At 39.9% G+C, this 27,139-nt stretch overlaps 2 protein-coding genes across 2 annotated transcripts; both read left to right on the top strand.

Moving 5' to 3' along the window:
* Positions 1-11,225: 11,225 nt before the first annotated feature.
* Positions 11,226-15,173, top strand: LOC145437996 (uncharacterized). The gene is made up of 4 exons (XM_080315362.1): positions 11,226-11,372; positions 13,539-13,595; positions 13,697-14,542; positions 15,022-15,173. The coding sequence occupies exons 1-4, from the start codon at positions 11,348-11,350 to the stop codon at positions 15,171-15,173; spliced, it is 1,080 nt and encodes a 359-aa protein (XP_080171488.1). The 5' UTR covers positions 11,226-11,347.
* A 4,293-nt stretch (positions 15,174-19,466) lies between these two features.
* LOC145438214 (tyrosine-protein kinase FRK-like) lies at positions 19,467-22,047 on the top strand. Its single transcript, XM_080315607.1, has 4 exons — positions 19,467-19,615; positions 19,863-20,148; positions 21,162-21,268; positions 21,328-22,047. The coding sequence occupies exons 1-4, from the start codon at positions 19,574-19,576 to the stop codon at positions 21,382-21,384; spliced, it is 492 nt and encodes a 163-aa protein (XP_080171733.1). The 5' UTR covers positions 19,467-19,573; the 3' UTR covers positions 21,385-22,047.
* The last annotated feature ends 5,092 nt before the right edge of the window (positions 22,048-27,139 follow it).

Here is a 27,139-nt window from a genome sequence, read left to right as displayed (position 1 = left end):
GCCTATATACAATTTCGAGACGAACACATTCTTGCAGTTGCGAACTTTACTTGGTATTGGGAGACCAATTCACGGGCGAGCCCAAATCGGTGATATGAAATCATTGTGTATGTGGCTTCTAGTCACGCCAATCGCGATAATTTTTTGAATAAATGAATGAATTGGATTAATGATATTAGTGCTTTCTTCGAAAATTTACAACATATTATTATAATTTTTAACATTGATCATGCCATAAAAATATGGGCTTGTCGCAGATTATTCACTTCGGGTGTGTTCATTTTTAATAATTATACTTCGTTAAAAACTCTCGCAATCCCACGGCCTCGGGCTATTCTAGTGTATTTATGACACCTTATTCTCGCAATGAAGACACCGCACGTAAAGACCCCAAATCGCGCGAAGCGCAAGAAATCTTTTTAATCTGAATCCATCTGCCCAAAATTATTGTACTATATTTATAGATATTACGAATATTATCGAAAAATTTGGGAACGGCATGGTTCCATTCACCCCTGGCTACGCCTATGCGGTGAACACCAGTTGTATTGGAACGTCGCTTTGTTTTGCTAATAATGTTCATTGTCCGAAATGTTTGCGCCTAAATGCATGTAGACGGCGACGCGGGCCACATCATAACCTAAGACCACGATCTGTGGGCGGGCCGGATCCGGCCCGCGGGCCGTATGTTGCCCGGCCCTGCCATAAACGATTAAATTTTACAGAAGTAAAATTTCACTGTTGATTAATCTCAATGAAGATTTGATTACGGGGACGGGGATATTAATAAGTGATATGTGTTGCATGATTTTCTCTAAATTATTTGTCTCATCACTGATTGTTGGGTTGTCTGGGCTATTCCCAGAAAATCAATCATGTTTCGCTCATCCCACCATACGTTTATATTGTCTGGGTATTTTTTTTAATCAGTGGACATTTTAGGGTGGTCCTTAAAAACGAATTTTGGAAAGTTGTTGGTCTGACCCTGCCAAAATGTTCCTTTTGGTTAAAAAACACATAGTGTAAAATTATATTGATATTCAATAATGTTTAGAGGTGGCTCTATGGATCCGAAATTCTATTATGTTAGGCATGGACATTAGGGCTGGTCAAAAAATACTACCCCTTCTGATTTCACTGGCTACTTGATAAAATTGTTAGGTTGGTTGAACAAATGCTGCACGCCAACTTTGGCTCCATTCCTACCAGTAGAAGCGAGATTCGTGCAGTGGAAAGTTTTGAATTTATCATTGAAAAAATAAAAAATAAAATTCAAAATTTTTCTGTCTACTCCATAAAATTGTTAGGCTGTCAGCAGAGATGAAACATACCTAATTTGGCTCATTTCCAACCACTAAAAGCGAAGTCATGACAGTAGAAAATTTTCTAATTCCATGATTTTATAATAAATAAATTAAAGAGTCAGTCACCGTAAATACTATTATCTTCAAATCCAAATTTTTCTACTGCAATAAATTCGCTTCTACTAGTTGGAATCGAGCCAAATTTGGTGTGCATCATCTCTACTGACAGCCTAACAATTTTAAGGAGTAGACAGAAAAACTTTGAATTTTTATTTTTTTGTTTTTCAATGATAAATTCAAAACTTTCCACTGCACGAATCTCGCTTCTACTGGTAGGAATGGAGCCAAAGTTGGCGTGCAGCATTTTTTCAACCAACCTAACAATTTTATCAAGTAGCCAGTGAAATCTGACGGAAAAGTATTTTTTGATCAGCCCTATTGGACATATATAATCACTTTATAGTTGCTATTGGGTCAACACTTGAAAGCCTGGATTACCTCGTCTGGTTAATAGCTGATCATAGTAGTAAGCTCTGTTTGAGGGTGTTGGGACACATTTTTGCGGAGGTCAGCAACAGCCTCAAACAGGGCTTTGGAGCAGCCGTAAATTTGCATTGCTCCAGCTCAGCATTGCATTGCTCCGGAGCTTCATTCTATCATACGTTAGCTCCAGCTCCGGAGCTGTATTATTACCACTGCTCCGGCTCCAGCTCCGGCTCTGAAAACTATCGAAGGTGTCATTCTATATCAGGGGTGGCAACCGGCGACCTGCGGGCCATATGTGGCCCGCGAGAAGGTTTTGAGTAGCCCGCGAGCTAATTTCCCGCTATATTATCAAAATTCTGTTATATTATCGAAATTGAATTGCTCAGATTGTGAACTTGCAAGGCCAACCAAAATATGTTAAGTCTTGCCGCGACACGTGGGATGTTTATGACTAAAATATGAGTTTTGACGCATTGGCAGATCCAGGGTCCAGTCACATTTTTAGTAAATCGTCGTACATCATTATAAACTAAAATAGTAGTAAAATTTTCTTCACGCTTTGAGTGTTTAATTATCACACGATTTATTTCTTTGTAGCCTACCCTCACCCGAAAATGAAAAAAAACGCCTGATTTAGCCGATTGAGTCTAACTATATTCGTAATTACGAGAGAAAGTATTTTCGCGTTTGTGCTCGCAGAACGATCGTCGGCGATGAAATGTAGGCACAAAATGATTGTCGTATATTAGCGGAAATCTTCGATATCGATATGTCCAGATGCCGAATAGTCCTGTCCTTGCAAACTGAACCCAGCGGGCGGTATACAGCAGTCGACCCGCAATATACCCAAGTAATAATAATATTTACTTTAATAATATTAACTTGGTGCGGCTAGTGGGCAGCGCACTCATTCGTCAATTTCATGTGGCTCTTTAGCCGAAAAGGTTTGCCACCCCTGCTCTGTATGGATTACTAATTTACCCGTAGGCCTTAGGTTAGTTATCTATAGTAATCTATAGAGTCTCAGCCGTCAGTAACATCGGATGCAGCAACGAAGACATAGGTACCGCCGTACCCGCTTGTGACGACATAATGAATACTTGTCAATAGGGTCCATCAAACCGCTAAGTGTCGCCAGACTTTGGGTGGTAACCGCAGTTGTTACGTACGCGATACCGTTGTCAGAAACCTGTAGGCTGCTTTTCCGACTGTAAATAATGGCTACAACGTGCTCTACTTGGACCGTGAGATCGTTAAAGAATGAATTAAAACTTCGGAACAACGGCGGTTAACACCCAAAGTCTGGCGACACCTAGTGTTTGATGGACCCTATTGTCGATAACATCATAGTTGCACTAGAACGCACTTTACTCCGTACCATTGCTGTGTACAGCGTTAAAATTCTGATGCGGCGTTTTAACACTGGCACTGCGCTCGTTAACAATAAGCCATACAGCTTAATTCAATTTTTAAATATGCGATTATTATTCAACTGTTACTGTAGTAAGAGCAATATGGGCGGATATTACGACGTGATCAATAAAAATTCATTTTGTACCAAATGGCCAATGGTTTGACGTTCGATATTGGTGCACTCGTTACCAGTCCATCTGATGTCGACGAAGTTTATCTGAATATGGTATTTTCCGGTTGAAACAAATCGAATAATCGAATTAAACCCTGTGCCATGCACATTGCACCATGCCCATAAGGAATTAAACTATGCAGTATGCACATTGCACATTTACAGTCTTCTTTGATGTTATTCTTTCTTCGTCGGTCCTTTTTAGAAGCTATTTCTTGCTATTATCCTTTCTTTATCGGATATTTTTTCTGGGCTTTGTTTGTAGCCGTAAGAACAACGACACGGGGGTCACGGATGCCACAGTAACCTCCGACGGCACGAATCAAACCCGGGACGCCTGTTTGGATGTCGCTACGCTATATAACCCGTTGGGAACGGACATCAACAGAGTAGCCAAGCTTTTCAGACCAGATTATCGTTCCCAAGCGCTTGATGTCGCGTGGTAATGGTTTTAGGGGCCAGATCCTCTATACTGTGGCTCCTCAACCGGGTTTATCGTACATCCCGGGGTGTACCCAGGGCTGTGGAGTCGGTAAATTTTACCACCGACTCCGGCTCCGACTCCGACTCCACACATTTTCAATATACCGACTCCGACTCCGACTACTGAGTCTTTAAATGTACCGACTCCGACTCCGACTCCGACTCCTGGGTCTTTAAACGTACCGACTCCGACTCCCGACTCCGACTCCAGTATTATTACCAATTTACTTCGAAAATTATATGCCACATTGTCGGTTGAATGACTATCATACAACCATTAAACACATGCAAACATATGATTAACTGTGGCATGCTAAATTGTTTCATTGTGGCACAGCTCGAATTATCCACTATGCAGTTAACATGAAAGAAAGATTTGCTAAATATCCTTCCTTATTCAAGTTTTTATAACATGGACTCTCTAATATCCAGAAATGTATGGATCATTCACATATGGCAGATATCCAATCCTGTATAATAAAAATGTAAATAAAAAATCCAAGTGTAGCTCATGTATATGACTCAGCAACTAATAAAGAAATTGAACTTACTAATTTTGTCATTGCACACTATCCTGATTACAAGCACAAACACTCTTACTACTAATAATATACATTGGTCGTAAATGGAATTTAGTTAAGTAGTCAAAGACCATAGTCTATGTCTAGTCTACATGTAGTTAATCAAGTATTCAAGGATTGGGACTTGCAGTCTTTCTTAATCATTTGTTCGATCCAAACAGCTAAGCTACACAACAAATATTTTTAATTTCGTCATGTGGGAAGCATCGTTTGGTCATATTTACATCATTTTTACAAAACCAGCCGATGCATTTTCTCTGTCACAGTATCATGGTGTAATTCCAAAAATTGCATCAATATTGACTGCATCGCGAAAACGCATCTTGCGATTTTCTTCCCCTCTGCAACTGAGTTGTAATTTGCAAGTAATGTCTAATTTTATCTATATCAGGGGTGATCAACTTTTTCGGCGAAAGGGACACCTGAGATTTACGAACCATTGCACGGGCAACTGGAATGTGGATAACCTTTTTTTAGTCGTCGATATAGGAACGAACCGAATTAGGTAACATTGCAAACAAGATTTATATTAAGACGCTCTAAAATTGATAACAATATGTCATGCAACTGTGCAGTGCGCAATCAGGCCATGGTCGCGCCATGCGCGAAATTTTTTTGCAAGATAACGACTGAATTAGGCTATAGCTATATCAATAAATATGTCGCTAACATACATTGGGGGTCGCATCTGTATAACACTGGACTCATTTGGCAAGGACAGGAATATTCGACGTTTAGACATAGCAAAATCGACGGTATCAGTGAACATGCCTCTATCATTTTGTGCAAATGTTTTGTCGACGATCTCGCTGCGAGTGCACAAGCGAAGCCGTATCTCCTAATTGCGAATATAGTTAGACTCAATTCTGTAAATAATATGTATTTATAATTTTCAGAAGGGGGCTCAAATACTGAATGCAAGAAATCTAGTGACAATGAATCATGCGAAGTACCGAGAAAAATTTCAAGTCAAATAAATATGCTATGAAATATTTTACTTCATGGTCATACACGAAGATCTGGGATAAATGTGGCTGGCCCCTGGATACGTCAATGCGTCAGAACTGTTGTTTTAGTCATCATCAAATTTCGCGGTCATGCTAATCAAATTTTGGTTGGCCTTGCAATTGTACCTGATGTCATAAATAATTTCGAGAATTACCTCGCAGGCCACACCTAACCTTCTCGTGTGCCAAATTTGGCCTGCGTGCCACGGGCTGGCCGCACCTGATCTGTATGGTTATTAATAACAGTGATTGGTGGTACATAAAAATTGTATTGAAAATTATTTGAAAGCAAATGTTTTCGTGATATAGAAGTTGGAGTCGGAGTCGGAGTCGAAGTCATAGTCATTATCACAAACTCCGACTCCGACTCCAGTCAGTATTTTCCCACCGACTCCGACTCCGACTCCAGCTATTATAGTTTTCACGACTCCGACTCCGACTCCATCAAGCGAAAATCACCGCGACTCCGACTCCACCGACTCCGACTCCGACTCCACAGCCCTGGGTGTACCATACTGTTTTGTGAAGGGGTGGGCAACATACGGCCCACATAGGGCTCAAAGAACTTGTTGACAACTTTGAATGACCACAGATGTCTGATTGATCTCAACAGCTATTGAAGCAGGTCTACATTAGGTTAATAAATTCATTAAATACTGTTATTGGTTATTGCTTTAAATTTTAAGTTTACATCGAATACTATTTACTATTCCTTGCATATGTGGATAAATACGCGATTATTGTATCGATTCTGTAATCCGGCCCGCCAATCACTTCATTTCGTCATCTAATCAAGTAGCTATATGGCAACCAACGGCAATCTGTTATTTACGTTTTAATTTGATCAAAGATAACGATAAGATTAATAGCCCACTTATTAGGAGTATGCCCGAGACCTGGATTAGGCTACAATGCTCAACCGTAAAATGCTGGGATATTGGATCAATTGTCTGTTGTCAATCTGTTTTAAAATATTTTAGTAGCTGCAAAATTATTACGCGACAGCTTTTGTGATGGGTGTCCGGTCAATACCGAGAAAACCATTACCGAGAATGCCATTACCGAGAATGGACATTACCGAGAATGGACGTTACCGGGAATGGACACCATAGAGCAGTGGTTCTCAAACTGGGGGAGCGCCTCCTTTGGGTGAGGGGGAGGGTGCGGTCAAGTGGGAAAAGTTTGGTAGTTATTTCCATTTCCATTTCCTGGGTATAGTTGAAGGAAAAGCTACAAAACCAGACACAAAAACAGCAAACTAAATTTATTTTTCAGATTCAGCACATGAATAGTCTGCAGCGCCCTTAGCTATTGCCAATGATGTATGATCATTTTTAACGAGAAGGTGAAATTGTGTACACGCAATATAATTTTATACAACCTTCAAGATGCTTGAGTCGGATCCAATTAATAGGCTGTCTTTGCCTTTGCGCCATTGTGACAGCGTCAAGGAAAATTGCAACACACCCTTCCACGTAAAAAGGCCCTGATGTTACAGAGAACATCCAACTGCGTTTGCAATTAACAATCAAAAAGTTAGAGCAATTCGTTGGAAATCATTTTTTAAACCAGTTATGTAGAATGTTTCATGCCTGTAGTAATTTCGCGGAAATAAAAACAAAGTCTCACCTAAAAGATTTATTGAAAGTATATGGAGCTAACTCGAAATGTGAATAAAGAGGACATTTGGGTACTTTTGAGCGTCATCGGAAGATCATTCACTCTTCTCGATAAAGGAGGACAAATACCCCTAAAAGAGGACATATGGCGGGCCTGGTTTTAGGATACAGTTGTCTGTATTTTTATGGCTCCACAAAGAACGCTTGACATATAGAGACAAATTCTGCTATAAAAATAACCGATTAACGAGATTAAACACATGAGTTATATCTCTACACCAGAGTATAGAGATGTTCTTCTGGCGAACGGGGATCGGTTGTTGCAGATGTGTAATAGCTGATTCAGGGACTTCAAATGAAAAAGATAGCGATCACGAGCGGCGCTACTGTAATATTCTGTGCGAACATTCTGTTTGCTGGTATGGTGTCCGTCAGTTTTAAATATATCGGCATACGTACACGTACGTGGTACGTGCCATAAAATTTATAGTATGAATGGAACGTCAAAAGCTATCATAGTCACAGAGTAAACAAAGGATTGCTTCTCCGCGGTTTATATAAAGTGTTGAATGTTCATTCTGCATGATTTAGCGAATGAAATGCAAAGCGGTATTCGAAACTCACATTTCGACAGGTATAATATGTGACATGGGAATATATAATGTTGAATATAGATGGAAGCATGACCGCTAGTATAATACAGAAAGGTACAGTATGTAAACAAATACAATGACCTGTTAATCTCGTACTACGAGAAGTATTGGTGCTGCCTATGTCAGGGACAGTTGCCAAAGGAGCATTGCGGTTTAAATATGAATTGGTCATAAGTTATCGAGGAAGGTTTTATTAATATTTTGGAAGCAGCCAGCAGATAGCCATCGTATTGGAACTGCATGTGAACAATTTTCACGAAAACTACCGTTCCAATCCATCCCACGCAGGTGACGCGTCTTCGCTTTTAACCCTTTCTGGCACGCATTCTTCATTATTACCATCAGGATGTACGCGGGACTTGCAAAAAAAAACATTGGATCTATTAGGATTGTCCATTAGCCTATGTCATATTGATGATAGGCTTGTTCGCATGCTCGCACCCTTTATCAATTGAACATTTATCATCTTTTTTGAATTACTGCAGTATCACTACTACCAAGTCAATTTATTTGGGAGTTGATAACATAGCAAAAAAAACGACAGCCCGGCAATACCAACAATTATGAAATATCGCAGGAGAGGCCATAGTAGGGTAAGGCAACTGCAATGTGACGGTTAGCATTCCAAAGAGTAATGAGACTGGTTTATGCTGTTGCGCGTGCCTATTGGATACCATCATTAGCATAGCTGTAACTGTAATAAGTAACGCGGGGCATTTTCTTGAGCTCATGATAATAAAGTCGGGGAACGCATTGCGGCTTCGTTGTTTACTAGCGACTAGGGCTGGGCAAAATCGAGTACCTAAGTGATTCGATTCTGAATCACGTAAAATGCTTCGAGTCGAGTCGAGTATTCGAGTATCACTCATTATGACGTCACAACAGAATGTACTATGCCAAAGTTCAAATATGTACCTTTTATGCCACCACGAAGAACATAATGCCTGTTACCCGTCACATTAATGATACTTAGGTATGTTTTCGACCATACTGACTTCATTGCACTTCTTGGCAATATTGTGAAACGATCATGACTTCGGAAATGTGTTATTTCCAGTAACGTTCGCAGCTTTGTGCTATGTCTATCATGCTACGACACGGCCAATCAAGGTTTCAATGCTTCCTCAGTGGCAAATATTATCAAAACTATAATTCTCGTTAGTTCATTAACTTTCAGTTGTGAGGAGCGTACAATTTCAGTACTCGAAAAAATCGTCTTTTACTACTGGACTCGAATCATTAAAATTAATACTCGATTCAGATTCGAGTACTTGAATCATTGTGCCGAGCCCTACTAGCGACTCGATTCAATACCACTCACAAGACGTAAAGCTTTGCAATATTGTATTATGTCCCTTCGGTCAGATCTATAGGTCATATCATGTGTTACCGACATGACTGTATTCCGTATCGGAGTAGCAACTGTATGCGCCCATATTCGCTATATAGCCTATATATCAGAGGTCTCAAACACGCGGCCCGCGGGCCGCATGCGGCCCGCCAAAGCATTTTGTGCGGCCCGCGACGACATTTTAGATTTTTATTAATTTTACAAAATAAAAGTGTCACATATATCTTTTCAGGTTATAAAGTGAAAATTCCCTCTTGAATTGCTCCGAAAGCCTTAAAGTATTCATCGAACTTCACTATCACGTCAATTGCAAACGCTACCATGCAGTGGAACATTCACTATTTCGGTAATTTCCAATTCATGATGACAAAACCGGACCCTTGGACGATTCTAGACTGAAATTTGTGAGTTGGACTTGGACGCGACCTTTCTTAGAATTACTCAGACTCGGGCTAACTAGGTGACAAAATGAAAATGACTCGAATGGACTTGAAGTGACTCGGAATGCCGTAAATTTGTTAGAACCATGGACGCAACAAACTAATCACGTATCAGGGGAATAGTAATAGATCAGATGGTCGCAGCTTGGTATTTCGCTAGCTATAAGCATAAGTATAGTTATGGCAACCATTCGCAATCTGTTAGTTACATCCTTGGTCGCTAAACCATGTTATTAAGGCCACTTGAAGGTATCGAGTACCGTAGTGGTACGCTCCAACTATAGTGTCCTATATGGTGTCGACACAAGCAAATCTAACGGCTCAGTGAAATTGTATCACGTCACAATTTCCATTTGGCTACAGGCAATTTGACGGTCATTTATGACCGGTTTGCCGAGCGTTAATTTGGTAAAACGGGTACCAATCGAAAGCTGACTCTGCACTGATCACGAAAATATAAATTTTATTCCGCTCGCGGCCCCGGAACCCCCGCAATCAGCCTCGAATTTTTCATTGTTATGGAGATTGGCATTGGGACGTCCCAATGCTGTCTGGGTCTTTTTTTCTTTAGCTACTCTCTCGTTTCGCCAGACAGCATTGTTGCGTCACGAGCTACTCTCTCGTTTCGCCAGACAGCATTGTTGCGTCCCAATGCCAATCTCCATAACAATGAAAAATTCGAGGCTGATTGTGGGAGTTCCAGGGCCACGAGCGGAATAAAATTTATATTTTCGTAATCAGTGCAGAGTCAGCTTTCGATTGATTTCGAGTGAGATTTGTCTGTGTCGACACAATATAGGACACTATGCTCCAACGATAAAACAGCAGTGGGCCGTTCGGCGTTCCGACATTTCCATCACTTGGACACATTCATTAATACATTTATTTTATATTTATATATTTTCTTCTCCTATATTTGATGATATTTGGCCTTGAGATTAATAGCCTACTTATCAGAAGTATACGCGAATCCGGGATTGGAATTACAATTCTCAACTTAAAAATGTTTTGATATCAGATCAGTCTCTATTATCAGTCTGTTGGATTCAAAATATTCATAGTAGCTGAAAATTATAATGTGATAGCTTTTATGATGGCATCATGCATTTGTCCGCCCATATGGTGTCTATATCTTATAGTTAATATATATCAAGTACAACAACAAATCTATTCAAATAGTTATATATGTGATTATTCTTTTCGTGCCAGGCCTAAATTGATGCAAACGTAAATCACATTTTGACGATGTGTGTTTACTGTCAGTCTACTGGATCGGCTCATTTTCAATAGGAAAATTCATCCCTGCCAAAGACATAGAGTACCCCTATAAATGCTGCGGCCCGCGGCGTCGTCAAAACTGGAAAAATAACCCGCAAGCACATTTGAGATTGAGACCTCTGCTATATATAAACCCACGCATATTAAAATACCCATTGAAATGTATAAGATGGTGTGGAAGTCTAAATGTAGCATGCTGTCAATGGTATTGTTCCGTCACAATGTACGGACGAATTTGATCAGATATTGTTCGTCTGGAATGTCTTAAATTGTCTCTAAAAAGCAGACAGACAGACACAGTCGAGCTCTTCTCTTCGTTTAATGTATAATCGAGACATCGAAAACCCTCTTTTTACCGACAGATTCACCTATGTGATTATGCGTTATGCTGTTGAAATGGAATTTGGGGATGCGCTATGGTCCCAGGCTCTCGGGATTATATGACATATTTGGTTCATTTTAATCAGGTAAACACGCAGATCTGTATGGTAATTGACCTGGCTTGCAGCAGACTAGTGAATGTTGCTAAACTGAGATAACCTATCACTCTCACCGTAACCATGGAAATGCCTGTTGTCTCGTCAGGTAAGTTGTTGTATCATGAGTGTTTTCCCACTTCGTGGTCGGTTGAAAAAAAATATGGTCAGCTTTCCGGCTCAGCTCCCGAAATAGCCACCGAAGCGTTACTTAAGTGCTGATATACTGTATCTCAGTCGACTTTTGCCCTATATGTAACCAAATTCCTTAAAAAAAGGCAAAATCCCAAAAAATGGACATTTGGGCGTCCTCCATGGACACTTTCAAAAAAGTCAAAAAATAGGACAAATCCTCTTAAAAGAGGACGTACGGTAACCCTAACATATATGATAGTATATACACTATACAGTGGTGTTCCTAGGATTCGGGATGGGGGGCTAGGTGAAACTTCCAGGGTCCCCATATATCTATAAAGACGCATATCCGGGGGGCCCTCTATGTCAGTTCGACCATTCCAAACGGCATGTTGCCAGGCAAATTGTAAATAATGTGTGAAGATTCAACTATTTACTATAAAATCAATTACCAAATCCACTCATAACAGGCAACTGTGCATTCTAGATGTGATTTTCATGTGCGAAAATAATCACAAATACAGTGGCAAACCTTTATACTTTTCGAAGAAATAAGGACAGGGTCGAAGTGATTCGAATCGTGATTTTTGGTGACTTGACTCGCGTCAAAATTATAAAAGTATTGACTGACTTTTGACTGTTATCCGTCGCATTAAAGATACTTTGGTATTTTTTTGGACTATACCTATTTCATAGCACTTCTTGACAATGTTGTGGGATGATCATGGAAATGTGTTATTTCCAGTAACGTTCGTAGCTTTGTACTTTGTCTCGTATGCTGCGACACGGCCAATCAAGGTTTTAAGGCTTCCTCGGAGGAAAATACTATCAAAACTATAATTCTCGTTAGTAAATTAACTTTAAGTTGCAAAGAGCGTATAATTTCAATATTCGGAAAAATTGAATTTTACTACTCGACTCGAATCATCAAAATAAATACTCGATTCAGATACGAGTACTCGAATCATAATGCCCAGCCCTAGCCTGGTGTAAATGACCATAGTAGTAGAAAACACCATGAATACTACAAACAACAACAACAACAACAACAAGCGGCTACTATGACCAGACAATTGAATTGATGAATTTAGTACTGCAAAAAAGTAGAAATCAAAATTAAGATAGCAAATATGACACCAAAATTTAAAAAATAACAATTAAATGAAAATCAATCAGAAATCATACAAAATGATATTGGTCTGGTGTAAAATAAAAGGTATGAATAGGACGTTACGTTAGAAAACTAGATTTGTTAGAATGGTCTTAACTCTTAACAGTTAATCCGAGTTGGCTTTTTTTAACATGCAAGATGATCCCTGCGACTAACGCAAATGACTAATCACACTATAAATAGATGCATATGCGACCGTACATTCAGCTACCGTGTTGTAGGGGATATTAATTGAGGTATTTTTTACAATTGTAAGGTGATCCCCAATCTACCTTCATCCTTTAAAAATCATAGTTGTAAGAAGTCAGTAATTTGGATAAAACTGTTGTAGTAGAAGCGCAAGCACTCTAAAAGCCTCCTGGGTAAGTAGTGCAAGTAGGCAAATACTAACTTGATTACTACGAAAAAGTAAAAATAGTTCGCTTCTGACCACCTCTAGTCATACTTAAATGCCATACATGCAGGAATTGATGTTTGTGCAAATAAAAGAACTATAGCGACAAGATAGCCTAATGGTGGAGCGTGTTTGTAGTAGTAGAAGTGGAATTAGTAAATCTATGAACTACTCGCTGCTCACAGATTCAAATTTCAATCCTGTTCTAAGAATTGGGATAACCGAAAAATTGGTTATTGAGGTCGACCAGCCTATGAAATCTCGCCACTGTTTCTCACGCTTGTCCGATATCATCAAAGTAATGTTTGGTTTGCATTGAATAAGCATATATATTATCTCCATGTCATCACTATATGATATAATCAAATACCAATATTGCGTTTTGGTGTATAGTCCCAATTTTATATAGTGCGGCCCGCGAATGGATTCATATGTCGAATGCGGCCCGCGAGCTCTAAAGTTTGCCCACCCCTGGTGTAGCCTATGTGCCGAAAAAAACGTCAATGATATCAATGACAAAAAATATACAAAGTTCTATCCTCCTATAGTTTCCAACGGTTCTACAATATTTTTAGACGAAAGCGACAATACTGATCAATGCGATTCCGAAGAGGAAAGTGGAGATGTTAATGGTAATATTCTATAAACATTTTTTTATCAATATATGATGTTACTCAAAGATGCTCTTATACTATATTTAATAAGGTCTCTCAAAACTCTTAATTACATACAGAATCGAGGATTATCTCGGATTTAATCACGATTTTACCTCGAAAGAAGCTTTGTTACCACGGGCATGTCTTCGTAGGACACATTATGAGTCAGGTAACTGGCATTCGCGAGTGCGCCGTAAAAATTCCGCGTGAACATGAACAAAGTGTTGCGGAAGCAAACAGCCTTCGAATAATCGGGCCCCATGTACACGTCATTTCGCTAATCCAGTCAGACACTATCAACGATGGGTTGTTTGAGTACACCTACCTTGCTCTGGAGAAATGTCATGGCATGAATTTGGATCAATTCCTGATATCTCACAAGAAAAGCTCATCGGAGTATAACGTGGATATGTCGATGAGATATTGCAAGCAATTAGTCGAAGGAATGAAGTTTGTCCACGAAAAGCTGATAATCCACAAAGACTTGAAGCCTGCCAACATTCTGCTCAGCCTGAACTTGGAATGTATAAAGATTGCCGATTTCGGACTGAGTCAGAAGGTTAAATCAATGTATTCAATGGTTTACTCCCAATATCGATTCGGAACGCTTGGATATCAACCTCCTGAAGGCTTCGGTGAATCATACGTGTCGCTAAAGTCGGACTGTTTTTCTTTGGGGGTTGTCTTGTACTACATCTTTAGTAACGGCGAATCGCCGTTTGGCATCACATCAGACCTATGGGAATATAACACGAAGAATGGAATATTCGATTTGTCTCATTTATTGGTACCGAAAGTTAAATCAATGAATCATTTGATAAAATCTACTCTCAGTCTTGACAGGCGCTGTCGGCCGTCGATTTGGGAAATCGCTGCTCATCCATGTTGGAGTGCAAGTGAAGACGTCGGTTTATCTGATTTTGGTGAGGTTGCAACTAATGAGTACTATAGGCTATTTCGACCTTGGCGCAATATATTGTCATTGTCCCAACGTATCCTGTTACGAAGCTTCTAGCTGCCAAACACATTCTCATTGCGGAGTGTGTTAACCTAATCAATACCCATCTGGTCACTGTTGATCCTACATTAAAAACAATTTATCGCCTAATATAATTTTTCGCTTTTATAAACACCGTCAGTGTATGATACAGGCTGTCAGCAGGTTCATATGTTTCATCGCGATATAACATAGCAAGATTGTTTAGAAATGTGCAACGTCTCTGAACGGACGAACCAGAACCAAAGCCTATATCATAATAAGCCATTTGTGTCTAGAAATCCATGGTGGGAATTCAATCCTTGTTTATTCCGTCCAAGACTACGTTATGCTTCTCCGCATCGAACCAATATTGGTCATCCACTGCTTATATCCGACATGTACAATTTTCTAATTTGTTACTAGGTTATCGATGCGAAGATGAGACTGACGACAGTAAATGTAACGCCGAACCGTTGCGCTCAGTCGAACAAATGGATTCCGAGGATGATCTGCAACTAAGTCTTCAAGCATTGACTATAATTGAGAAATTAATAAAAGCCATCAATCGCAAGTAAACTATATTTTTTTTTAATTCGAAGATGAATTCTGCATCCCTGTTGTTGTCAATTCTGTTGACCGCGCGGGATCCTCTGGAAGCGGTAAATATAGTTCACGGCACCGTCACACTTAGGGTATGCTTAATGCAAGATTTGAGAAGCTGGTGACCAAAATAAAAGGTTATTAATTCGATCATGTGACTAATTGTTCCTAGATGCTCATTTTGTCGACTATAAAAGTCACCACTTCTGACCCAGCCTTAATCCCGGTCACATTTCCAGTTGGCGTGAATTTATTGATCACTTATTTATAGTCACCAGATCAGCTTCCCGAATACTATACCCAGGAAGTCATTCGTTTTTTTAGGAGTCAACAAATTTTATAGTGCGAATCAAATAAATGATATACGAATTTTTAAAGTCGGATATTTTTTGCAGGAGAAGGTCTGATGACAAGCAAAGTTCAAAAGAGTGTAAGTCATATATGAATTATTACATTGATTATGTGATATGAAATCATACAGACAGTACATGAATAGGTCATGTTTTTGAGATATCATTCCGATTGAGATGGCTTATTGTGAAATGAGAAACAGTTTTCTCAGCTAGTCGTGTTTTGAGATTCAATTCCGTCATCACTCTAGCCCAGGAGTCTACAATTGTTTACCAGGTATTAATAATTCTTCCATAAAGCTTGTTTCGGATTTTAGCATTTATCAAATCACGTACTATATTTACTTCATATGACGATATTTCGCGCATTAGTATCCGCACCAGCCTTATGAAATCGCACTAAACAGTAATTCTGCCATGACAATATCGTTTCCAATATTAATATGGTTGGTCAGTATTGCGAATTCAAAAAGTATTGGATGAGGTTTTTTGATAAATCCAAGCCTACTAAATATACCCAAACGGCTAGTTTAGGCTCATTATTTTGATATTATACATATTGTCGTAACAACTTTTCAGCGTGTGTCACATGTTGGCTATAGTACCCTACACGCTTACCCTGAAAATATACATAGTACCCATCGAAAACCGTACGAGGAGCGAATAAATCGATTTGCAAGAACTGCGGCAAAATATTCCACCTGTTAAACGATCGCCGTGGTGTGGTTGCAACTCGAATTTGCACCCTTCGCGACCCATGTCTAGGGTGTTTGAGAATCACTGGTGTGACGTGAAGCAAATTTCAACACTGGTCTATAGCCTTCCAGCAGTATTTCGTTACTGATCCACACTGCGTACAATCTACACTACAGATTCCAAAGGTTATTTCCCTGACCCAGAAGTAACGTTGAATCAAGAGATAAGAATATCGGCGCTGCTTTGTAACGGTTTTTACACCGACTTCTATAGAGGTGAGAAGATTTAGGAATCGAGGTATGAGGACTTTGAAGATAGTTAGTAATGAATATTTGCAGGAATCTGGAAACACCAGCTTGTTTGCGTCGAAAGGAGCATGGAGCTAGACGAACGCGAACGTGTTGTTACAATATTTTTCAATCGAAAGCTACGTGCATTGACTCAATTACGTCATCGTAGCATTGTTCGACTCCTCGCATACGTGAGTGATTCCAGGACTTGGAAGAGAGTCTAATGATCACAAATATTGTTCGCATAGGGAAACCCCCATTACAATTATGATTGCACCGTCCAGATCAGTGGTTCTTGTTCCCATCGCCCCGCAGGGGGCGATTTGGATTTTGAAGGGGGCGGAAACGCTCAGGGGGCGATATGGGGGGCGCTGGGCTCAGAGGGGCGGTATGGGGGGCGGTATGGGGAAGAAAAATGGAAGTATAGATGGTGTAGTAGGGATATATGATTAATGAGTTCTCAATGCAAATTAACATTCGACAAAATCTGTTGACTCTCGAAATTTTTCGTCGCGCTTCGCGCGAAATATATTCCGACAAAGTTTGAAGTGGGATATTATAATTGATGTTGAATGAATTGCACGTACTTCTAGATCGAAAAATCCCTGTTAACACAGTACCGCCACGCTTTTTAGGGCTATATTCAACAAAATGTTTCGAAGTAGGTATTGTATCCTGCAGCCCACAGCGTGTCAAAATCGAAGAAAGAGGCAGTGTACCACTTTTGAGAGTGAGAGCCCTTTGTACATTAAAGATGCTTTGAAGCTGTTTGGCGAAAATGATTCACTAAATATATTTATATTTGGGAGGTATACAAAATTAAATCGTCAGAATATTTATTCGCCGTATCACGAAGGATCATATTGTTTAGTGTTGTGACCCATCACCCTCACATGAACGTTTATAATACGGGTTGCTTTACTTGGAATACATTCATGTTAAATTAATAACTAAGGACAGTACTAAATTCGATATGAGCAAAAGTCACACAAAGCAATAAAACGAAGCATGATACAATCAACTTCCCCATATTGCCAATCGCAGAGGTGAATTCGGGATTTGTAGGCAACGCCGGGCTCGAACCAAATGGTACTAAAATAGGGGGGCTGCAGACCACAGAAGTTTTTGAAATGGGTCGCTGGAGCAAAAAAGGTTAAGAACCACTGGTCTAGATCAGTGGTTTTTAACCGGTGTTCCACGGAGCACTATAGGCTTCTGCGAGCCAGTTTCAGGGGTTCTGCGCAGTTCAAGAGCGACATTCAACTCACACACATGATTTGTGATGATACACCCGTCTTGACCATCATGGGTTGCAGTTAATTAGGCCTTGTCAGTAGTCGTATTGTGGCCGTTGTGGTGGGAGTCGTGTGCAGTAGCGCACTAAGGTGAGGTTGGGTTCGAGATCGAAACCCCGTCCTACGGAAATGACAGATATATCTCCGATATCTATAAGCTCATTTGTCATTAAGAAATTGGTATCACGCTGTTTCGCTTCGACCGATCAATACGATGATACTTTCGCAGCAGGTGATTCCTCGGATTTCCGAACTGGTATCTGAAGGGGAATAGCAGAAGTCACAATGATTTGCCAGAAATACTCATTCTAATGTTTTCGTTTTGTGTATAAATTATATTTTATGACTTTGTTCTTTTACCAAAGGGGTTCTCAACAGCCCATGTCTAACGTGCCGCCGCATTTAAACATCAAAAAGTGCTGTGGGCCGCAGATCAATATTACCATGTAATCGTTGGCTACCATTAAATTTAGTGTGTTTACCAGTCATGTAAGAAGGTTTAATGCATGTTTATGCAGACAACAGCAACAACAACAACAACAACAACAACAACAACAACAACAACAACAACAACAACAACAACAACAACAACAATAACAATAACAACAACAACAACGACAAAAACAACAGTAACACACTCTCCGATTTAACTCTCCTGTCTATCATGAAAACCTGGCTCACGAATTATTGTGAGCACATGGACGTTGCTTGATGCGCTTATGGCGCAATAAAATTTAGAGCCGACGTGTATTTGCTCGTCTAATTTTGAGAACATGAGTGTTCGCAACATTTGGCAAATGTAATAAGAAACTTTAACATTTCGAAATTCTTCGCGACCCATCGGTTGAGAAGCACTGGTGTAAATACTTTCGAAATAAACACGAAGTATGGGCCTGCGGACGATTTGCACCCGATATAGTCGACGCATACGACATGGAATAGTTGAATCGGTCGGAATCATTGGAACCGAATGGATGTTTCGATGATGATGAAGATAGCCAACCGGAAAAATGCTGGGTAGCGATGAAATCCTGACTAATATATTTTTGGTCTTTTTAAGACAGGGATCGAGCCATATTAACCATATATTTTTAATAGTCATTGTTAATCCAATGCGACGTGACAATTAAATATTCATGACGTTATGATGAAAAAAGAAATCATATTTTAGAAATGTCATTTTAAATGCAACCCTATTCACAGCTATGCCATAAAAATTATTATTAACATGCCAACGCGTAATTGGAATAAGACTGTCTATTAGTAGGTCCACTTGAATGTTTCGGAACTGGTTGTGGAATTTCATGAGAAAATCAAGTCACTCCTAGGATTCGGATCCATGCAATGATATCTGTAATACCTATCTAGTAGGCTATGTATGTTTCATTATTGTTGAAAATTTGTTGCATATTATCTATTGCTTTCTAGTAAGAACACAAGTGATGGTAAAGGTGTCGTTTCCTTTACAATTTGATATGATGTACTAAGAATTACTTTCATGCGATAATCTAACAGTATATTGAATACATATTCCATGTGAACCCATCGCGATTATAGCATATTACTTGTTTCCAACAATAATCGCCCAATTTACACGCATCTCAAATTCTGAAATTGGGAGTATTTCCATGTAGTATTTGATTTGTGATTATCACCTTTGTCGGTATTCCATTAGACTGAGGATTCACCACGAAGCCTCATCCTGGAGAATGGCAAGGGCAGCCTTCGGACACATTTACCGCGAATGGACAATAGCCTAAGAGTCAGACTCGATATCTGTTTGGAAGTAAGTCAAACCAATTATTTCTGTCTTCCTGTGAACGATTTGTACTTATGGACTTCACTAATTATAATCGTAATTGCCATTGGAATCCATTCGATCATTGAAGCATTCAAATCGACTATAATATTCTAGCTATTATAGCATATTGCATCCGGTATATAGAATATTGCCATTTAGCCGGATTCGTTGCACATTTTGTATTGACTGACTAACTAATGCTTTGACACTGATATAAAGTTCTATTCAATAGATTGTCAACGGAATGACCTACATAGCATCGAAAAGTTATATACATGGCTGTCTCTGTACCGGCGGAGTGATTCTATGTGGAGGCAATGTTTGGAAAATATCGAGATTTCGGTACATTCACCGCGTCGACGAGGATTGTGAGGGCTGGGAAGATATTGTCGAAAGCGACGAAGGCGAAATCGCGCCGGAAGTATTGTCTTCGGGAGAATTCAGCGAGAAATCGGATGTGTGGAGTTTTGGTGTCGTTATGAATGAACTTTTTCGAGGTGAAGATCTCACTCTAGAAGGTAAATGTAGCACACGATTGCAATAATTATGATTGGTCCTTTCTATGCATTTCAAAACACTATATTGAAAGGAGCTTGAAAGGAGCCATGGAGAATCCCAATTGGTGCCTTATATTCTTTACAGATATTTAATGATACAATTTGCAGATCAGAAACATTTTCAGTTGCATTTAAAACAAAAATCAATTAAAAACAAACGTGTTTCAAACAAGGCCCTAATTTAAAACATGTTTTATTGTCTTTTTTTGTTGGTTTTTAGGCCATGACGTCATCACGCATATTTAATTGTGACGTCATAATGGATTAACATTGACAATTGAAAATATAAGGTAAATATAGCTCCTTTGCCGAAATATCTGTACTATAACTGTTGAACCGACTATTTTGAGGGTTCCAACCATCTCATATCGATATACGTAGGCCGAATCGGGATGGTAATTGTCCGTAGGTTCATAAAACATGTTTTTTGGAAAGTATTTACAGAATTATGGCATAATTTTACAACTTGGAAAAAACACAATTTTTGTTAAACGGTTTTGTTGAAAACACTGTTTAAAACATGTTTTAAACAAAGTGTTTTAAAAAAGCGTTTGTTTTATATGCAACCCTGCCTACAACTATCAGATTTTCTACGTGGCACATTTTCTACGGAGCATTGTAGCCTAAAATAGCATAAAAGCAAACTATGATATATCCTGATACTTTAAAAACACCATGTGCGGAACAGAGAAAAACAGAGAGTAACCCATTCATTTATGAGGTCAAATACACTATACAATAGTCCAGTAGGTCCCGCGAAGTGGCGATATCTTCCTCTGAGGGCGATTTCTGCGAGGTCCCGTCAAAAAAGGCCTACTTACATACTTGTAAAGACGTTGAATACCCCTATCATTGTAGTAGTGGCCCGCGATGTTATCAAAAACCAGGAAATTGGTCCGCGAGCAAAAAGGAGTTTGAGACCTCTGATGTATCTGATCCCATTGCTTCTTATTCATATACAATCCATTGTATAGGCTTCACACCTGGGCAACTAAAAACCTTCCGTCACGAAATTGATCAGAAAGCCATCGAATGCTGCAAGACTAATCCGAAAGAAAGACCGGTCTTCGCGACATTGCAGGTGATATAAAATGATTTTGAGCTTTTATCTTGTTATACAACCTCCTAAATACCTTTCAGCACTTCATTGAAAAGCAATGCAATAAGTTGCGTTACTCCGCAGCAAACCAAAAGTAAAACGCGTGCGTTGACTAATGCAGGACTGCAACGCATCCTATGCGCGACCCGGGTTGTACTGCATATACCACCTATCCATATTATTTATCGTTAGATCCTTGGGGTGCAATGAAGTAATCTGCATTTGCATAGACATAGATGTAGAATAGATGGTAACTATAGCGAGTACTCTGGCCTCGGCAACTGTTTTATCAGAAGTAAAATAATTTTATTGAGTAAATGATGCATGTAGATAAATATTCTTTAGACTATGATGGCTAAGAGGCAAAATTCGTTGAATATATATTCCATTAAGCGTAAATGCGTAATTTTCTTATCGTAGTCGGGTTAATTTTGGACATGAAGTATAGGCGGTGGAGTTTGATAACATTTGGTATGCATATACTCCGAGAAAAGCCTCAACTCGTCACCTTGTATAAAGATAAAATGCTTATCGCTTTCTTGACAATATGATATGAGTATGAGTTCCGATGACGTAGCAGGCTTGGCTACACAAATACTTGAAGTTTACGATTTATTTTCGACACGATGGCGACGGCGGAGTTGTACGAAAGAAAGAGTTCAAGTTGTGTTCTATCATTCGTCACTGTCTAAATTCGGATAGACCGTGGTTTTCGCAATGGGTTAAGAAAATTAGCTGTGGTTGTCACCTATCACGTTTAGTATATAGGGGAGATGTGGTACCGATGGATCAAAAATTGGAAAATGATCACTGGCCCCAAAATGTTCAGCCGAAAACAGCAGGTCTTTTGCTGGCATAGCACTTTGATACAAGCTCTACCTATCGCGCACATATACATGAATATCCGTCTTTTCAAAAAAATATCTATGGCCGTTCAAAATTTGTTGCTCGAACGTGTCATCGGTCCCCACCCGGTGGGTCCAATGGCACAAGACCCGGGGACCTATGACACATACACCCTAAATACCTCAGATGTGACAACTTTTCTTGCTCAGTATTATAATCTAAGCTGCAGTAAGCCAAAGAAGAATGTTTGATCACAACCGTCAAGAAATAGAATAAATATTAACTCAAATGTTGTCATAAAATCACGTTTCGATTTAGGCTCGGACTTATAAATTTGAGGGTATAAATACATATTGCCGGAAAATCGACAGTGTGACTTCCAAACACCTCGTTATAGCGATAAAACATCATATGCAATTATGACATAAAGATTTTCTGTACGTAGGCATGTTTCATTTGTTTTATGATTAGTATGCTTGATTATTTTGCTTGATTTGGCTATTGTATCATCGGTCCCCACCCTACGAATTTTATACATGAATCGAAAAAAATTCCACTCAATGAAAGTACTGAAAATAATAATAGGTGCCAATATATAGCCTGATACAAGCCCTGCACTTCACAATAAAAATGATTGATGGTTTGTTCGTTACAAAGGTTACAAAGAAAAATGTATATGTCGATATAAATTTACTTTACACCCCCCAAAACAAAAAACATCTGTGAGAGACCCCATAGCTCGCGCACGTCGAATTTTTTTGTATGTGAGGAAAGATTTTGCCAGCAAGCAATGGTAGACAAGTTCACGGAGTGTAATCATGGAATTATCATAGAGAATTTTCAAAGTATTTTTGATCCCAGTGATCCATCGGTACCACATCTCCCCTACTCCCGAGCTTGTGTGATGGCAATCTGTGTTCTAGAGAAGTACAGAATCAAAATTTGCGATTCTAACCAGACAGGAACCCGGCAAGATTTTGGGGTAGGATGGGGTCGAGATCGGACGCGGTTTCACATATTTTTGCCAAACTGCCGGATCCGGATAAGGACAGGTTTCTAAATTTATTGCGCACAAAAGTAGGAACTTAGAATCAGCTGACTTCAGCATTGCACCAATATTTCGAAAAATCCCTAATAGCAAACTTCAATGCATTGCTGCGGCGTGATAAAAAATATCGACGACAGGGTAAAATAAATGCTCGACCTTGTGCAGGATATCTTTGGATCACGATTGTAGTATTTGAGACGAAAACAGGATCGGAGTGGATCAGGATTCCTTTTCCTCAAACAAGATCGGTTCCTAATCTCGAAAAGAAACAAACATAACACTGGGCAACAATTTTGAACAAAAAATTTGGCGATTTCGATTTTCCACTTGATCTAGCTAGGCTAATTTTGGCGTGCTGATCCCAGAAATTCCACTGGTTTTCTTCTATCACGTCCAGTTTTTGCTCTGCGACAGGGGTCACCAACACGCGGCCCGCGAGGTCATATTTTGCGGCCCGCGACCTGGTTTGAAATTTTGGAAGAACGCTTAGTAAAGCATTTTGAAATCCTGAAATTGATTTCAGATTAAACATATTGTTGTTGCTGTTGTTCAAATTAAGCAATTATCCTGTGCCCAATATTCCTCACTAGCTGATACGGTAATATCATTCCATGGAGGAAGAATTTGTTAATATGAAAAGGCATTGGGCATATTGCCTTGAAGTGCATTTGCCCACCACGGCCAAGACCGAGACGCTTAGAAAACGACTTCGGGCTCCCGAAAAGACCAAGCGTTACGAAGAGATAGTTGTCCAGCAAGTACCGTGTCTAGCTAACCCCAATATCGATTCTTCAGTCCAGGGGTGGCCAATCTGTGGCAGTAGAAGGAAAATATGCGGCCGTTGACATATGCGGCCGATTAGGATGTGTTGGCGGCCGTCACTATGCAAATTGAATTTACGAATTGACTACCTAATTAATGAGAGACTTGAATTATTCTTGAAATTTTCTTCGCGCTATGCGCGGTTCAATGCGAGTTGATTTTCGATTGTAATACAGCAGTGCCCTTTGTAATCGGAGCCCCACAGTACTGATGCAAACAGCCGAGGAAAATGATGCCCTCCATAAAGAAATACCAATTTGTAATCGTGTTCTCCTCATCCCGAAGAACTATTATTTCTGGTAGGCCTACGTTTGGGCAAATCCACTATCTTTCCACTATACCGACAATCCTGATGGGAGGCCAAAAACTAGCAACATGCAACAAAAGGGACTAATAACAATTGCCTCTCCCTAAAGATGCAGCATCGCATTAATAACTTCCCTAAATTTTCGAAGGCACCCCCTGCATCAACTCTGCCGGTGAATCTGATCACTTTGGATGAGAAAGGATGAATATTGGATAGTAATATGTGAAACTATACAAGTATTAAAATGACGAAATTCACTCATGAACATGAAAAAATTTAGCGCCATGCGCAACTAGACAACGAATTCCTGTGTCTATTAATAACATGACTATAATCAAGTTTCGGTGCGCATAGTAAGCAGATATGACTAAATAGATTAGTCCGCAGGTCACCGGCAATGGACAATTGGACATGGATATTTCAACGTGGGTATTTGGCCTACCACTATGCACAGGATTGCTGCCGTAGGCTACATAAGTAATAGAAATGCGACCGTGAACGGCAAAAAAGGTAGGCCACCCCTGTTTTAGTTGCTGAAGAGAGTTGACGGGTATCGTGCGCCGCTCATGGTTCAAAGTAAAATGAAAGTGATGATCATGATATATATTTTTTTATATTTGTAATGCTGCAATACAATATTATTTCTTTTGTGGTTACAATGAGCGTCACCCATGTTAGAGTGCACAGCGTTGTACTGACGTAGAGTTATCAAAACGTGGTTGTCCTGTGTTGCTTGTTTTTATCTCGATATTGCAGTCATGCGGCCCGCGGCCGTAACGAATTTTGAAAATTGACCCGCGACCGATTTTGAGTTGGCGACCCCTGCTCTACGACATATGCCCAAAATATGCAAATTTTCACGAATTTAGCCATATTACTTTTCCATACTATATAACAATCCACACTTTTACCATCTAATAAGTTATCTAGCCAAGGTTTCAATTGAATTATTAAGAATAAAGGTAGTGGTGTCGATCTAGGCCTATGCTTTCTCCCATTTTTGATTAGAGAACGCAACAATCCGAGGATATTTCACACATATATATGATGCAAACATGCAGGATGGCAAGAATGATAAACATTACATTTAGGCTACTATCAGCTGTAGGTCCAATGCCCAATTCAGCTTATCCAGCATAACCTCAAACTCCTATACGCTCGATAATTTGGAACAAGATGAATATCTTAGGGATAGCAGGCCTAATGATGTAGGTTTTTAAATCGAAGATGATTCAGAATGTAGAGTAGTCCACCAACACAAGTTATTGATCTGACGTAAGCTTTGGGACTTGGAATAGAAATTTTCGGAACTTTTTACATCCTTACCAAGTGAGAAAATATTATTTGGCAAGGTAGAGAAGGTATCTCACTTTCGATCAGGAGAATCAGTCTTTTCTTCGTCGGTCTACTTTAGGTAGCTTTTTGTATTGCCGTGATACTGGTATTCAGGGCTTTGGAGCCGGAGCCGGAGCCCGGAGCCGGAGCCCCGGAGCAGTGCATTTTCACCGGAGCTGGAGCCGGAGCTCTACATAAAATTCAGCCGGAGCCAGAGCCGGAGCTGGAGCCCGTTATTTGAGGAGTAGCTCCGGCTCCGACGTATTTCATAAGATGCCATTATATATGCAGCAATCTCATCTTCTCATTCATCACAATTGAAAAGCAGGCCTGAATTTTAATGCTGTGCACAGCAATGGCGGAGAGTAAAGTGCGTTCTAGTGCAACTATGATGTTATCAACAATTGACAAGTATTCATTATGACAAGCCGGCATGGCGGCACCTATGTGTTGTCTTCGTTGCTACATCGGATGTTACTGACGGCTAACAGACTCTAGATTACTATAGATAACTAACCTACGGGTATATTAGTAATCTATATAGACCAGGAATGGCCAACCTTTTTGGCTAAAGGGGCACATGCAATTGTGGAACGAGTGCGCGGTCCACTAGCCGCGACAAGCGGGTAAAATTTTTAAAGTTAATAAATAAACTAGGTCAATAATATTATTACTTGAATATATTGCGGGCCCACTGTATACCACCAGCTAGGCTCAGTTTGCAAGGACACGACTATTCGGCGTCTGGCCCCATCGATATCGAAGATCTCCGATAATATGCGACAATCATTTTGTGCCTACATTTCATCGTCGACGATTATTATGCGAGCCCAAACGCGAAATTACTTTCTCCCGTAATTGCGAATACAGTTAGACTCAATCGGGTAAATTAGGCTTTTTTTCATTTTCAGTAGGGGGTAGGCTACCGAGCAAGAAATCGTGTGACAATTAAACACGCGAAGCGTGAAGAAAAATTTCACTACTATTTTAGTTTATTGTAATGTACGACGATTTACTGAAAATGTGACTGGACCCTGGATCTGCCAATACGTCGGAACTGATATTTTAGTCATCAAAATCCCAAGTGTCGCAGCCAGACTTGTAATTTTTGGTTGGCATTGCAAGTTACCAATCTGAGCAATTTATTTTCGATATAGGAAATTACCTCGCGGGCCACGCAAAACCCTCTCGCGGGCCACATTTGGCCCTCGGGTTGGCCAGCCCTGATATAGACTGGCCCATTCGATAATATCAGAGCCGGAGCTGGAGCCGGAGCAGTGGTAATAATGCGGCTCCGGAGCTGGAGCCGGAGCTAATGTATGATAGAAGAAAGCTCCGGAGCCGGAGCTGGAGCAGTTTAAATTTACGGCTGCTCCAAAGCCCTGCTGGTATTGCCATGATACTGTCACAATGGATTACTGGAGGAGTTAGGAATCCCCATTTAGAACTCAAGTGAATGACAAATGCCTATAGGTAGCTCAAAAAGGATCCTAAA

The sequence above is a fragment of the Botryllus schlosseri genome, chromosome 4 (genome assembly GCF_051294905.1).
Source record: "Botryllus schlosseri isolate E-star chromosome 4, Bs_hap1, whole genome shotgun sequence".
Lineage (NCBI taxonomy): Eukaryota > Metazoa > Chordata > Ascidiacea > Stolidobranchia > Styelidae > Botryllus > Botryllus schlosseri.
This window is presented reverse-complemented; position numbering and strand designations above follow the sequence as displayed.